General features: G+C 48.0%; 1 protein-coding gene across 2 annotated transcripts in view; it reads right to left on the bottom strand.

Moving 5' to 3' along the window:
• LOC135897621 (probable cytochrome P450 49a1) overlaps positions 1-16,710 on the bottom strand; it is a 51,072-nt gene that overhangs the window by 19,530 nt on the left and 14,832 nt on the right. For both annotated transcript variants that reach the window (XM_065426306.2, XM_070537063.1), the window contains exons 2-3: positions 12,665-12,902; positions 8,270-8,460 (exon numbers count right to left, since the gene is read on the bottom strand). In XM_065426306.2, coding sequence (XP_065282378.1) covers positions 8,270-8,460; positions 12,665-12,902 — 429 coding nt within the window. The remainder of the gene's footprint in view (positions 1-8,269; positions 8,461-12,664; positions 12,903-16,710) is intronic.

The following is a 16,710-nucleotide window of genomic DNA, read 5'->3' as shown; positions in this document are numbered from 1 at the left end:
CCTGGCCTAATATGAAAGGTTGAAAGTAATTATTGAACCATCGTTTATTTTTTCGATGTTCATGTATTATGCAAGTTTCATGCTTGGTTTCCCCGATGTCTTCGATGGAATATACAAGGGATCTTCCTTATATCTGGAGAAAATACGTGGCACATTATGTATTATGGGTAGGCAAAGCTTAAAGGAGGGGGTGGGGCGGGGGACGTTGAAGATGCAAGCGCCCAGGAACTCTATGAGTGCGCTTACAAGTGGTGCATAATTAAGCCTGTTGCCCTGACCGAATTACAAATGCTACCGTGATTAAACTTAACAAAAATATGGTGAGAGGGCCACGCGAAATTTTTGTGCGAATATAAATGCGTGTGGAGTAATTGCAGCCTTTATTAAAAAAATCTTTTGATTAAGTGTATGAGCGCGTCATACAGTCCTTCTGAGCTATATTTCCTAATGTACTGAGAAAACTGTTCATTACAGCCAATTTAAAATTGTTGGAAATGAGAACGGTGATAAGCGTAATGTCTGTGTGGCGCAGCTTTATCTTTTCAGGACAGAACAAAGGCGGTGCAAATAATTGCTGAGCCCTCGCCTTTCCTTGTTATTTTTCCGTTTTCTGCGTTGAGCGAAATTTGCAGTAGGTTTCCCCTGCGTCCACAGTGAACTAAAGAAAACATCTTGATTAAATTTGATCTAAACTAAGGCAATTTATGGCTGAAGTGTAAAGGTTGTTGAACGTGTGTGTACTAATTTAGGCCCTGACAGTAAATTATGTGATTTTTAGTGTTTTAAGTGTGCTTTACGTACAATACAGAATTTAGCCCGGTGTCCTGGAAGCCTCACGAACGTCACCGAGATAAAGTTTAGACAGACTTTGCGAAACATCATGGCTAATGTTCTGGGGAAGTAAAGAGCGTGTGGATAAATTACAGATTTTGCAAAATATTTCGTAAGAGCTCGAGTGAGTTATCAAAGGGGCTAGCCATTAGGGACAACGCTTTAAAGTATGTAGTTTATTTACAGAGAAGTTCTAGTTTATTGTAACTCAGTGAAACTTCGATTGTAATTTCGCAGGGTCCCACCAGCCTGCTGTCTTTTTTTTTTTCACAAAAGTGGTCGAGCCTCATCCTCAACGCCTCATTACGCTTTCTTGGTGTTGATTTGTAGAACTTACTTCAACTGCACAATTTTAGGCATAATCGAGTGTCTTGACTGCACAGTAATCTTAAAACTCGTCTGTGAGAGATAGCACTGCTTGAATTCTTTAGCTCGATTACTCAAAACGTTGTACGTTACTGTTACAAGGAATCTAAATTCATAATTGACTAATGAAGAAAATATTACTGATAAGAAGTTGCGAACTGGACCCGGTGAGTTTGCCCACGTATCCTTTTAGAAAAACTTTCAGGATGCCACTAGTCTTGAAATATTCATTCACAAAGTGTGTAGCTGCAAATGCCTAGATGTTCCACTCATTTTGGTGCTTGAATGCATAAAACGGCAATTTTTGAAGAATAAAGGGAAAATCACACCAATACTACGAAAATCCGATGGTGCTTATCTCAAAAGCAGTGCCTTCCTAAGAAATTCTTGCAAGCTGATATGCCTTGCAATACCATTAGCAAGAATTTTCATAAGGCTTAATATGCGAGCTTTCAATAAGTACTTGGTGAAATTGTTTGAATGAGCGAATTATGCCTTCCAATTTATATTAAAAGTCCTGTTCTTCAAACACTTTGGTTCAATAATTGGTATTTGGTGTTTGGGACCAACTAAATTATTTTAAACGACATTCGTCTCAACCGATAGCGCTTGGGTGGGTCCCTAGTAGTGATGGCCCTCGCTTGTCGGCTTTCGTGAGGCGGGTAGCTCACATTCACATTCCTGGCAGCACCCTTCCCAGACTTAAGAGCCCCCCCGTTCAGCAATGACCAGGGTCGAGTGAAACCACCTCAGTCCTGCTACTGGCAGAGAATTCGGCCTTTCACAAATGTCAAGCTCCTGATACAACAACGGCGATACTCCGACAGCACTTCCCTGGCCCGTGCTACTGGCAATGAGGCTGTGAAAGAACTCGGAAAAGTCTGGGACATCTGGAAACCTAAGATGTTAGTCGTGCAGCACGAAGGGCTCTCGCTGCTTTTAAAGCGAAAGCTTTACTGGCCGCGAACTCGCGATTTCGCCGTGACCGTGCCCCGAGGAGGCACATCACGTGACACCGCGTTGCTCGTCACACCACGGGCGCTATAACGTAAAACTATTCCAAACTTTTCTATTCCAATTCTGCTATCAGCCCTCCGCGATTGGTCAAAAACATTTTTCGACCACCCCCCACTTCACCTGTCTGTCACGCGACGTTACAAAAACCGCAATACCTCCCCATCTGATATGATGTGTGCACACTGATTATGCATGATTTGACAGAAAAAAGAAAAACAGTTATTTCTGATTCGACCCCTTTTCGCCATTAGCCCTCGGCTATTGGTAAAAAGTTTTCGGGCTGCACCCACTTCACCTGCCTGTCACGCGACGTCACAAAACCGCACGAACTCACCGCGTCAAAGTGACGTGTACGCGATAAAGATGCATTAATATGCCGAACAAAACTGAATTTTTTTCGGAATAGCCGCAGGCTGTCCCGTTCCGAAAGGAATAAAAGATAGCTGCCGCCGATCGCTGAGACGCTGGCTACTCGCACCTGCCGGAGAGCATGGGTGTATTTGCGTATAATAAAACTTCTAGCGTGACCGTGTAACGTTTTCAAGCACTTTCGACACGTTTACTACCTCATTCTGCCAACTCTTCTTTGCTGAGGGTCAATTTTAGCGTCAATCTTAAGCTTCCGTTGCATGCTGCCGCGATTTTCGACCAGCCACCACTAGCTAAGTAAGGGAAAGCCGACCAATCGCAGACGCTGGCACCACCCTCTTCATCCGGTTATCGGTTTTCAGTGCACTGGCTCTGCCCTAGTGAATCCCTCTCCACTTGAGCGTTCTCCTCGCCTCTTGTCAGCCAATTAGATACAACAAGCCGCTCAGTGTAGGCAATGTTATTCGTTTTTCAAGCAAACAAAAGGGACCTCCTATGAACGAGGAGAGCGTTTGATTGGTTTGTTCAGACAACCCTATGGGTGACCGCCCGGTGCTTGCGTCGGTGGTTACGCAAATTTGACGTCAGGAAATTGGAATAGAAACATATTGGAATAGTTTTACGTTATAGGGCCCCACGTTCCTACATTGCGTTCCTCGTCGTTGCGCTCGCCTCCACTCTCTTTGCCAGCTGCATCGCCTGCCTGATAACATGGAGGATTGAAAGGGAGAGTTCGCGTGTGGCGCTACCACAGTTGACGCGGCAGTAGGGGCGGCGACAATGCTGATAAGCAGGAGGCCTGGAATCGACATCGGAACAAGGTGAAGAGGAAACGAATCACCCAGGAAACAGACGAACAGCGCGCCGAACCACTGGCTAAACGCCGTAACATAGCTAGACAACCTGACTAACCTGGACTTGCAATCAAGATTAACCAAGGCTAACCATGCTATGCCTTAGCTTTCGCTACGTATATCGTGGCGTGGCCGAGCTAAGCCACTGCCATTTTTTTTTCTTAACTTCGACAAGTAGAAACTGTACATAAAGCTAATTTTCTCATGCGTCCAGACGCATCTTTCTCCTGTACAGCACTAGCTCTGGGGCTTCTGGGGCCGTCCGGACCCAGATCTCTTAAATAATAGTAAAAAACGCCTGGTAATTACCTTCCGCATGGAATTTTTAACCTAAACGATTTGAATGAGGCCTGAAGAATTTTATTGTTGAACATTTCCATTCAGGTTGCCGACAGTTCTAGTTAGATGTGAAGGAGATATCTGCATACCTACCAGAGCAAATACGGAGGTGTGTCAGGATATCGTGCGTAAGCGTACGTACAAACGTTCGGCTCCACTGACCGTGTGAAGGGTGATGCGAGGAATGTTATACCGTGCGATGCATGTGTTCGGCAGTTTCGCATGAAGGGCAAAGCGATGATAACGTTTAGTTGAGTGTTGTGACCATGCACGGGTGCAAGAAGCTATCACGACGCCGCTCACAAGACGACTGCTGCCTGCGGAAATAACAGCCCCCCAGAAGCTACCAGGCGTCTCACAAGGTTTGCCTGATGAGAGGCGCCCGTTCAATGACGGAGGGGGGTGGGTTACACCTCAGTGATTGCTATTAAATTGCGTTAGCTTTACGTGTGCTCTCTATACCGCTCGGAACGGTGCATACATACTGCAGCTGAGCGAGAGCAGTAGTCTGCGTGCTGTGTGCGTACGCACGGCGCTCATGCAGCGTGGTCACAAGGGAGCGGAAACTTAAAAAAGCTATGAAAAGCAAATTGATCTAAAGCAACGTGTTAGCATCCATATGATTACATGGTTTCTTTGTCTCTAAGGGTAAATTCTTTTATCCATTCAAAACTGAGATTATATAAACAACATTTTCCAAAAAAATCGGTCAAACGTCGAACTATTTATCTTAATTCAGCCATTCAGCCTCCATAGCGCCGCATCGGATGTATGAAATGGAGCCGTTTGATACTTTAGCGTTGATGCACCGCTTTCTCGGCTCGTATCCATGGCAGATTGCGAAGCACCACCAAACCAGGCACATTACTGAGGCTAGAAATAGGAAATAGAAGCTGTAACTAAGCAGGAGGCGGAGGAGGGGGGGGAAATGGAAGCAATGACAGGGAGGTCAGCCAGTGTAATTACTGGCTGGCTACCCAGTGCTGAGGAAAGGGCTAAAGAGAATAAAAGGTGTTAAAAGGGATAAGAAAAGATAAAGAGAGAAAAAAATTACCGACGATTACGTTACTTCCTAATGCGAAATTTGAGCGCAGCAAATAAGCTGTTTCACCTTTTCGATAGATTGAGGCAAAGAAATCGAGCAACACATGTATGCGCTATCACAGAATTTTTTGTTTATTTTTCACACGTATTCCTTTAACAAAGACTGCACTAACAGTTCTTGACAGTCATGAAGGAAGCTTTGTGGTCGGAGAAATAGACTGATATATGTTCGACTTGGTACACCAATGCTTGATTCTCAAAGACGAGATCTATACAAGTGCCTCGCGAGGTTGTCACAGCCGTGGGACGCGTTACGAGCGAGAGGAACGGGATGTTCTCCCGCATAAGTGTTAGGAAATTGCTGTTTGTCTTTATGTCAACATTAAAGTCCCCCACTACTAACATCGGTGTGGATCGATGGACGGTTAATGCGAGTTGCAGGAAGTGCACGACGTCTTTCGTGAGTGCGGTAGCGGACTCACGAAAGCGGTATCAGTCGGTCGCTGCTAGCGCTGGGGGGATGAAAGGGGGGCGGAGCTGGTTACGAGGCCGACGACAACGCCGACGACGACGCGAAACCCAGGAACGGACGCCAAAGAGCCATTTGTGTAGCCAGCCCTCCTCCACAGTCTCTCCTCCTCCCTTCCATCATCCTCCCTCGCCCGGAGAGCCGACAGCGCGCATGCGCGGCGGCGGAGCAGATTCGTCGGCGAGCTGGTTACGAGGCCGACGACGACGCGAAACCCAGGAACGGACGCCAAAGAGCCATTTGTGTAGCCAGCCCTCCTCCACAGTCTCTCCTCCTCCCTTCCATCATCCTCCCTCGCCCGGAGAGCCGACAGCGCGCATGCGCGGCGGCGGCGGAGCAGATTCGTCGGCGAGCTGGTTACGAGGCCGACGACGACGACAACGCCGACGACGACGCGAAACCCAGGAACGGACGCCAAAGAGCTGCGCTCTAAAAAATGCACACATGTTTCTTTATCACCCACATGATCAATGTTGATCGCCATCGGTGAGTACAGGAGTCAGAAAAGGTGTATGAAAGGGTTTTGGTACATTCGTACCTTCTACAACAACTGGCATTCTTTCGGAAAGTTCACCCAGTTTCCGGTCGGCGTGTTTGTCTCTGTTGAACTGTTTTACTCGACATTCAATTTAAAAACGCATTGTTCATATGTGGTGCCGGGCGGAATCAAACCCTCTTCACACGGGTTCTTCAATCACATCAGCCCTGCACTTTATGGCGCTTCGCAAGGAATGCAGGCCGGAATAAGTGATTTGTAGCGTCCTCAGGTATAGACCCTGTAGTATGTGGGGGCCACAGGGACAAAACTGGATGTGGTGGGGAGGCAGCGTTTACTGGAGCTTTCTTTTCGCCGTCGAAAAGTGCACACGCTGTGGTCTCTGATCGCACTAGGGTAATGCGAGTATCAACGTGCATAACATTCTTTACCTACTTTCCCCACTACCGAATGTAAATGAAGGTGTCTTCAGCAATACGGTTTTTCGATTTATTGCTTCGAAACGAAGGACATTAACGTCGACAGTCATATTAAGATGTGTTCCGCCAAATATTTTTGTAACGTGGATAAACGTCGCAATTGCGTTGACTCGCGAGCTTCCGCGAGCAGACGACAGCCAGAAGGATCAGAACTGGTCATGCGGGTCACGTCTCTACCTCGAACTGTTTTGAAATAATACTATTTCGAGTCACTTCCATGAAACGGAGGAAAACAACGATCGACGGAGCGTTGCTTATGTCCTATCTGCCATCTCGGCTTATCTATAGTCTTTGTGTGTATACTTTCTGCTAGATTTCACCGAGTGGTCACCGTCCATACTAGATATGAACTTCTGCGCACTTGTGAAGTATGCAAGGCGAAAAAAATAAACGAGGACATAAAGACACATAAAGGGTACACCGCAAGCGGCTGTGGCGCATGTAGCGTGTGCCCTATCAATTTAAAGAAAGCGTGTAAAACGAGGGGTAGGCACCTATATCGACGTGTTTTGCACCATCAAATTAAGCGTTTTCATGCATTCGTGCCTCCGCTTGTGTGCGTCAATAAGTGTTTTAATAATTTCAATTTTCGATCTACGACAAATGAAGAAGCGCGTATGCTACGTGAAGCCACGCCAATCCTAAGAGACAAGAGAGGGACAACACGAGGGAAGGGCAGAGTGATTAACCATGCAGACTAGCTGCCCATTCGGCTACGCCGTATAAGGGTGGGGTAAATTCGGGAAGCATAATGAGAAAAGGCGACTGAAGAAAATCTGGCCGGAGAGAGCGAGTGCATTTCACAGTGGCTATGCCTTTTCGGAAAACCAGTTCCGATTATTTAAAAATAAAGAACACTAGTGCTTCAGGAACAACTTGTGCTAATGTCGGCTAGGACCAGGTCTGAGAATTCTGTTTTACATAAGGGTATGGTTGTTGGGCCTGTCCTGTCTGGTGCTGAGGACGTTTCCTTGCCCACTGAAACTAGGACAAGAGCAGGGAAGGTGTGCAATTATCTCTTTGCACCTACAAGCTTCGATTTCCGGACTTCCAGTACAAGTGTGCCACATGGCGAGCTGCCTGCCTTCACGCCCTGATATGGAGAACAAATCTCAAGAATACTAGCCAGGTATCTCCTTTGCTACGGAGGTGAGATATACCGTAGCGAATGTCTACAATACCATTCCCTTTCCGTGAAGTGGGAAAAGCGGTGCCCAGTTCTAACCTATTTGTTCTATAGTGGGCGAATTTGGCGCTACTATGTCGGGCCAGGACGTAGTTTCATTCTGAAACGGAAGCCTCCGGGGAAACCTAACCACATTCCCCGTCTATAGAGCAAAACAACTCAAAACATCAAAAGTGAGTAAGTGCAAGGCGAAGGTATTCTCCAGATTAAGGGAAGCGCGATAATATAACGAGTGCTGCACAAAATCATATTCTTGAATTTAAGACACACCCATTATGACCCGACGCACGTGCAGTTACTGATGCTTGTGTTGCACGTCTAAGCTAGTTCTCTGGCCATCAGAATATACAGCGTGTTTATAAGTAGCTGTATCTGGGGTTAAGGAAGCGCAACTACAGGACTAACAATACATCGCTGAATGCGATGAAGCATTTTTGTTTACAGGGCGATTATGGTCGTTAACATGTACATTTATACAGTGCGTTTTCTTTTTCTGACGTTTCATTACATGTCTGTGGGAAGACGTGTAGCATGCGGCGTGCATCTCACATGCATGCATCATCGCATGGTCAGCTAATATTTATACGTACGCTTTTCTGATGGCTGCCGAAAGGATGGGAACCATCACTTAGCCCAGCACGTCGATCCTCAGGCTCTTTTTCCTGTCGGTTACGATTGTTAGTGTGTTTGAAGTATAGGCGACCTATGATCTACCATTGTCATTCTCGTCAATGCGTTTAGCCTGCGACAGGTACTCACTCTCGAGTGCCCAACGGTAGAGTATCGTGTAGCAGTCATCCACTTCTTTCTTGTCGTCTCGCGTCTTATCGATGAGCTGCAGGGCGTCCTCAGCAATCAGGTCCATGCCGGGCACATAGGACATGATTGTGCGTGGTCGGAGCGTGTACGGCTGCGTCTTCGAGCGGACGTTGTACCACTCCTGGCCTTGCCTGCAAGAGAATCAGAATCAGTGGAGCTTCAAGCGGCGTCGTGCACGGTTTCGATTCGGCTTAACGCACAGGTTACGACGTGAACATCGAATGTCGTGAATGTGGCTTTCAATCCAGCGTCAAAATTCTTACATGTGCACGACCCCGAAGACATGGCTAGCTGCAAGAATGATTTTCTCTAGGCTGGAACGATATGCAGAGGTCTCACGCCTTCGGCAAATAGTCGAATTTCACGGCATTTACTCCTTACTCGAAGTGTATACTCAACAGCGAATTCGTGATGAAGACAGACTAAATGAACTAGTCTTTTTCTTAGCTGTTTTACCTTTGTTCCCCATACTAGAGGCTACTAAACTATCAGAGCGAGCTAATATTTGATCGTAATGAGGAATACATGGAGAATGGAGTCATGCAACGGCAGAAAGTTTGACAGCCTAAGCCGCTCCTGCCAACAAAGAGGAGACTAAAGAAACGTCTTTCCCTTGTTCCATCTGTTGCCAGAGAAAATTGTCAAAGTGTCAAAGAAATAGCCATTCAAGGATAAAGGCTGTGCGCTAACTGCACTATAAAGGCCCATTCTTCTCATGTTTAAGTGAGTACAAAGAATATCGGGTGCCCAGGGGGTGGTCGTAACGTGTATTGGGGGATTTGACACCATGACAACCGCACTATAGATGAGCGCTTGGGAGTGAACATTCATCATGAGTGAACATATTGGCACGTTTACTTATTTCTCCTTTTCTCCGGGTCTGCATTTCACTCACTAACAACTTAATGTTATCGCTCAGCGCAAGGCGCGCCTGCATGAATGAAATTTACTGGAATAGTATCGATGATTCTATGCGTTGTCTGCTGTCACCGAAGCTTGTGTAATACGATTCTATACGCGACGCAAATTGTTTAATACTTTCTGCAAGACATGTATAAAAGCCGACGCGCTTGACCGGCGGTTAAGATTTTCGCCGATCGCCGACTGTGTTTGCCTCTATTGTTATGCTTTTAGTGTAACTTGCTTTTGTGTGCACAGGTTCACCCAATAAAAAGTTAGTCAATCTATTGGCAGTTTTGCTGCTGTGTTTCTTGACCCTCCCTACCACGTGACAAGATACGTGAGTGAGCATTCATCTGCGAGTGCGCACACATTCGCCTTCCCTTCTAAAGGTAATGCTTCTTCAAGCAATATACTCAATTCTGAGTTTTTATACGCTGGAACTACTATCTCGTAATGATGTGCTCCGTAGTTGGGGACTGCAGATTAATTTTGGCCCCCCTGGGGTTCTTTAACTTGAGCGTAATCTTAAGCACACAAGCGTTTTAGCATATCGCCCTCATTAAAATGCAGCTGTCGCGACCTTGACCGACTCCGAGACGTCAAACTCAGCCGCGCAAAAACCACAGCAACTAACCTACCATGCTTTCTTTTAATGTACTCGAGCCTTCGCCATTGAAGAAACATAGGTCGCACAGAAAATGATATCGACAAGAGTATCTATCGACTGCACATGTTCGACAACTGTGTAAAGCTCGTTAAACTCACTGTCGGAGTGATTGTAAGGCTTTAACTTATGTTAGCTTCAAGAAAACAACGTTTTCTTTGAAGCTGCCGCTGACCATCTTGCATACTACGCTTCAGTATAATATGCCGTCCCAATGTAAAATATAGTAGTACCCTGGAGTGCTTGAGCAGACGACGCTTTCATTTGGGAGAAAAGTAGTGACTAAATAATTATGGCTCATGCCATCGCGCTTTTTCAAAAAAGAAATAATTTAATTCTGGGTTTTAAGTGCCAAAAGCGTAATCCGGTTATGAGGCACGCCGAAGTGCGCTATCGCAGCGAGTATCGCCCTTCTTATTGGATCACGCCAACTCTACGTTCCAATCCAGTGTGTCATTACTACACAACGGAATGTACCTTATCTTACCTGAATACAAGGCATGAGCTTCGTATCACCTGCCCTCTATAGTAGAAATTGCGCCGTTAGGCGTGTGTGTTCATGAGGTATCGTCAACCTTGTAATTAGAGAATAATTCCAAGATTACTTGTACATACGGCGATACAAAATTTGAGAACAGCTCAACGTTTTCTGTAATAATATAGTGAGTGTTCCAAGTAATTTGTGCGAAAAGTTAAAATATGTGCAAGCGCCACGTATCTTGATAGAGCCAAGGTAATCTTCTTTACTAACTATGTAATTAGGCGGAATGCAAATAAAATAGTCAGACTATCTCCAACTGACGGCAAACAACATTATCCTGATTCTGTCCAGCTACGGGGCATTTGCACATTTTTAAATATTCGTGCATGATAGCTGGGACGCCCCGTATATATATTGCCACGTAGTCGGCATTCCAGTGCCACACACATCGCCTTGGACTCCGCAAGCGTTGCAACAAAGCGAAACGCCACCAGCGTCCATCACGACATGCGGAGTGCATCTGCCGGCCAACTTGCGTGCGAACGGGCACACGCACAGGAGCTGTCCCACCAATGGGAAACGACCGTGTGTGGCTTCGTTAAAGGAGGCCGCGAGCGGCGTTCCACAACACCGTTCGACTACAGTGGCACGCGGCCGATGACGTTTTCGACTGCCTTCGCTGCGGAGGCGACAGAATGATCTTCTTTAGCTCTGGGAACAAATTCGTCCGTTAATAAATAGTTAATTTTTATGAACATGTGTCGCCTAAAGTCGCTACATTTCTGGTGGAGGAGCGGGGTACGATTCCCAGCCCCACGGACCGAAGAGGGCGTTGTCCTGATCCTCGGCGATTGTAACCCGTGGAACCTACACCACTGCACCAAAGTACCAGTCGTCGTATTTGAAGGGATTCGGCAGAATTCTGACCTCTTGAGTTCGCGGCGAGCGAACCAACTGACACCAGCCAAGTTACGCCGGCACAACTCGTTGTGCCAACCTACCACACCGCAGGCCTTCCACGGCGACTCGTTCGAAGACGCCGAGGACTGGTCATACCATTTCGAGAGAGTGGCACGGTCGAACTAATAGAGTGAACAACGCAAGCTGCGCAATGTCTACTTTGCTTTAGAAGACTCGGCGCTAACGTGGTATGAAAACCACGAGGCTTTTCTGTCGTCTTGGGAAGAGTTTCGGTGGCAGCTGATGACTACGTAGGATAGCAATGATCTCAGGAATACTCGGCGACAGCTCACTGCATCAAATGCATCACGTGTGTTTTCCAATGGAAGGAGAATAAAGCAAAACAGAAGAACATATACATTTTGTCATGTGAACAACAGTACAGCGTACACTCGTCCTACTCAAGTAAAAGAATGGCCAAGGAAATTGCGCAGAAACCGCCGAGAAGAACTGCCAATAATAACGAACAGCTTAACGCTTCTATAGGACTATCCGCTTTACTTAAGGAATGATGCGCTTGACGACGTATATTCGCTGCAGTGAGCACGTTATAGTCGGTGACAGCCTATTAATTCAGTGCGAGGTCCACCCCCAAACATGCAGTGCACCCACCCGTCATTTCTGAAACAGAGCCGAGCCAACTGGAGTACACTCACAGCTTTATGACGTTGCTCTGCTAATGTAAATGTCAGGCTACTCGAAAAATAAGTTTTTTTCACTCTAAAGCATTACTTTTTGGTATAGCACTGATATCAGAATCACCAATAAACATAGACACGACGTCGAGATTTTATCCATAACTAGTGACCAACACATACGCACACAGACACGCACAAAAGGAATATGTATGGAGAAAACAGCCGTTTTAAAGGCGGAAAAACCACTTGACGTAGTGGATGTAAACAAACCTAATTGACTGACACATATATATTAAGAAAGTTTTCTGTAGGGTTTAGTGCATAGGTAGTGGAAGAAACGAAAGCGCACAGTTACGAAAATTGCATGTTTAATAGTTTAATGTTTCGGCCGTGGGACGGCTGGAATATTCAACCATTAAACATGCAATTTCACGCGACAGCACGTATGTCTCAGAGCTACAATAGTTTGAGGTCGGCAAGGAATGCGCCCCCGCAACTCGGTTTCGCGAGAGCACCTCCTGCCCTCTGCAGTGATGACTTTGTTTCAGCGGTGAAAGCCCAACCACTCCAACCGCCGCATAGCATCGCGAAAAATGGCATAAGAACCGGAGAAAGCTGTTCGCTTTCGAATAAAACTGCTCTAATAAGTTACCTTCGCAGAAAAGATGAGTGTAGAACGCTGTACTTACAAATTGAGGATACCGACGTTGGCGTAGTACTGAGGCCGGCTCTCACGGTACCTCTTGAATGCTGTGGCCCCCATACGAAAGGGCATTTTGCCTTCTTCTTGGTACAGCGTCCGGAAGTCGTCGGCATTGAAGAGGTGTACCAACGAGTAGCGGCCTGGCAGGCGCTCGGCTACCACAGGGCCGTACTTGCGGTACATGTCCGCGGCCGCGAGGTGCCGCCGGTCCGGGTGGTACTTGCCTGTGCATTTGTTAGAGGCCTTGAGTTAACAACGCCTTCTAAAAGGCCCATGAGAGGTTAAGGAAATGAAAATGGTTTCAATTAACTCCACCAGGATAGTCAAGCACTGAACGTACCACTTCTGGAAGTACAACACAGGCTCTTCAAAATTTGCACGGCATTCTTGAGGTAGCACCCTGCTCCCAATATAAGAAAGGCGAACGTTCTCGCCTGTTTGATTTTAAACTTGTCTAGCTTTGCCTTTAGTCAAACTGTCATCCCTCTTTTTAGAGGCGTGTGAAAATCGAATGCGTTTTCTGTTTCATTCATAATCGAATCACCAATGCACCGTGCGAATATGTCGAATATTCGTTTATCTTCGAAAATCAATATAACAACGCTTATTCCAGTCTAGTAGGGGGGGGAAGCTCACGCGTTGGTTACGAGAGTGTAACGCGGATGTTGATCCGTTGGCTGTGGTGCCGGCTAGGTATTTTCGCTCCCAGTTTTACGCACGACGAATCGCTTCAGGGTCTGAAGGTCCTGTTTCCTCAATGATATTTCCCTGTGAATGATGTGTTGTGCCCTTCTCCTTTAAATTACTACGCTCGTCTCAGATGAGTGCAAGACGACAACGACAACTGGATGACGGCTGTATTACGACGATGGCGCAACGATGACGACACAACGAGAGTCGGGTGTCGAAGCTGGAATGACTACGATGGAATGACCACGACAGCGCATGGATGACGATGCCTGTACGACAACGACGCAATGACGGGGACAATATGAAAACACCGGCATGAACACGTTGTAAAGTCGACGGCATGAGCACTGCGGCATGAGAACAATTAGACCCGCCCTAGTTGCTCAGTGAGTGTGATGTGGACCTAGTAAGCGTGAGTTCGCGGGATCGAATCCCGGCCACGGCTGCCAGAAACTACGGCTAAGACAAAGCTGGAATGACGACAATGGAACGACCACGAAGGCATGACGACGAGGGTATCGCAAGTAGTGCATTTCGATGACAGTACAAAGACGATGGAATGACCACGAATGAGAACCGCATGTTGACTATTCAATAGCGAGAACATAATTACGGCGGTGTGACGACGTGAATCTCGAAGGATTTTTGAGCAATACACCGGGGTCAATCGGTGGACTCCGCTGCCCTTGATGCGCGTAGCGCTACACCGCCTGGTGGAATGAAAGGGAACCGACCTTTGCGTCACGTCACCGACCAATCTTTTCTCATTGGTGGAAGCGCCCGCAGCGATCCTCTCTCATCGGTGGAAGCACCTTCTGGCGCTTCTCTCGCCTATCTCGTCTGTGTCGCTTACGTATCTGGCTGCGGATGGTGCCAGGGCGCCAAAAAGAAACGTGCTAACGCCAACGGACCAACCCAAGCGGAAACTGTTCGGAGCGATTCTGCTGCAGGACTAGCACGAATGATGCCGCGAGGCATCAGTTCCTCGGTGAATTCATGGAGCCGTTAACTTTTGTAAAATATATTCAAGCCTTTTTATAAAGACGCCTCGCATTTCGACAGTGTATGGAAATTATGGTGCTGATTCAGGTAAAGCAATGTTCATTGCCAGAGCAATTATATGGACACTCGAGGCTCGTATGCGCCATTGTCGCAGGCCGCCGTCACCACAGTGCTGTCCCAGTATGGGCGGCGCTTGGTCTCCAGAGCAGATAAAAAGGCGCAGTGCGTCTGGATGCGGAAACGGTGAAGCCAAGTCGAAGTACCTTCACGCTCTGCTCAATGAGCTCTGCTACGGATCCGAGGAAGCGTTCTTTATTACGCTGCTGGCGTTAGTGTTATGTGCACGAAAACTAGTATTACAGCTTGTGGGGACTGCGTAGCCCATTTCGTTGCAGCGCCATAGCGCAGCACGTTTTGGGCATAGGAGCCGAGCGCGGCGAGGTCGCTTTCGAACTTCGCGCGCGCGGTCCACCGCTTTCCCTCTCTCTCATTCCTCCGAGGGCGCCGAACGGCAGCGGGACCGTAAAACACTTGCTGCCGTCCGCCCCCGAACGGTCCAGGGGCTCACCCGATTGGTCTGTTTGGGCAGGAACCCGCGTTCCCTCTCTCCTGGCGACTCAAGTCGACCGAGGAGCGGCAACGCGGGGGAAGCTCTCGGACAGCGAAACGGTGCGTACTGACTTCCCATTCTCCCTGGTCATCCCTTTGGTTGGCCGGTCTCGCCGAAGGTCCTCGACCCGAGGCGGTTGCGTACCTATTCGCTGCTCCTGTTCTGAAGGCTACGCCAAAGAGACGCGGCTCACTTGACGTGCGCGGTCGTACTGCGCCGAGTCGCCCTCGGAGGCTACCCCGAGCTGAAAGAACGTTGCCCTGGTAGCACGGTCGTTGGGAGCCATCCTCCCGTATAGCGGCGTGCTACCGCGTTTTGAGATAGCTGAGTGTCACCCCTTGACTTGCGGGAGCTTCGGCTCATGAGCCCCGCGCCGAAACGGGTGTATACAGATATCCTGAACGCCAAGGTGGTCGTACAATAAACGCCTTCCTTGTACTCTGGACCTTCTCCTTGCGGCGCTCTGTTTCGCTCCCATAGGAGACCGAACGAGCGTCCGCTTCGGGCACACGCTACACACGCGGCTGAGCTGATCGTCCCCCTGAGGGGCTCGGATCCTCGGACACGCGCGGTGGTCTAGGTGACTCCCGGCGGAGCACCGCTATATAGGCGGAGACCACAAAGTGGCGCCCAACGTGGGGCCAAGGGCTCATTAAGCCTTTGGCCGCTTGATAGCCGAGCCAGAACGCTTTAACGATCAGGCTCGCCGCGTCAGGTCTGGTAGCAAGAGTGGCCCTTTGCTGCTTTCCGCTTTCGGACGACCCTCTGCCAAGTACCGAACGAGCGTCCACTTCGGGCACACGAAACACACGCGGCTGAGCTGATCGTCCCCCTGAGGGGCTCGGATCCTCGGACCTGCGCGGTGGTCAAGGTGACTCCCGGCGGAGCACCGCTATATAGGCGGAGACCACAAGCTTATAAGCTGTGTGCAACGTTAGTTAACTTGCGAACAACTTTCTGTGGCAATGAAAGGAAAGCTGCGCTGACAAAACTCGCACAAACCAGAACGCTTTTGAAAAATGTCCCACATTTTCGTCCACGTTAGTTCACTCCTTATCTTGCTTAATTTAAGCTGGTGAAGAGAAAGCATAAATACCTCATTTACAACAGCCGATGAACCCAAAGAACACCACTGAGTGTTGAAGTTGATTAAGATTCCTAGCTTTTGCTTTTGCGTCTTTGCAGACGCGAAGTAATCGTACGTTGAAGCTACACCGATTAAGTATCTTCTCTAAGGAACCGAAATCGCTGTCATATACACTGGCCCAATACTACGCTCGGTAGAACGTTTACAGTAGTTCCGCCCCCGTAACTTTCCTTTCATTGCCACAGTACGTCCACATGTGGAGAGCTTCAGTTCTAGCAAAGTCGGTTGTTGGCGTAACCCAACGCGCCGACGCTGGGACGCGAGTGTTCACTTTCAGTGCGGGCGTGACCCGACTTTGGTTGCGCAGTGTTTTGAGCAGGGCGGACGCTACACTTCAAGCTATAAACGCCGATGATATTCCTTGGGTCTCATCTTCCGTAAGTTTGAGGTGCGATGCCTGCAACGGCGGAGGCGGTGTTCCAGATCACACCAGTATGTTGAGACGCGTATAGCAGCGTCCCAAGACGGTCGTTCTTCCAACACTGTTTCTTTTGTACAGCAGCAGTTGACTGGCTTACTACGTCGCGCCTGTATGTTAATTGCCTCACATCATTGTTACGACACTGTCCGCAGAGCATGAGAG

This window comes from Dermacentor albipictus, chromosome 4 (genome assembly GCF_038994185.2).
Source record: "Dermacentor albipictus isolate Rhodes 1998 colony chromosome 4, USDA_Dalb.pri_finalv2, whole genome shotgun sequence".
NCBI lineage: Eukaryota > Metazoa > Arthropoda > Arachnida > Ixodida > Ixodidae > Dermacentor > Dermacentor albipictus.
This window is presented reverse-complemented; position numbering and strand designations above follow the sequence as displayed.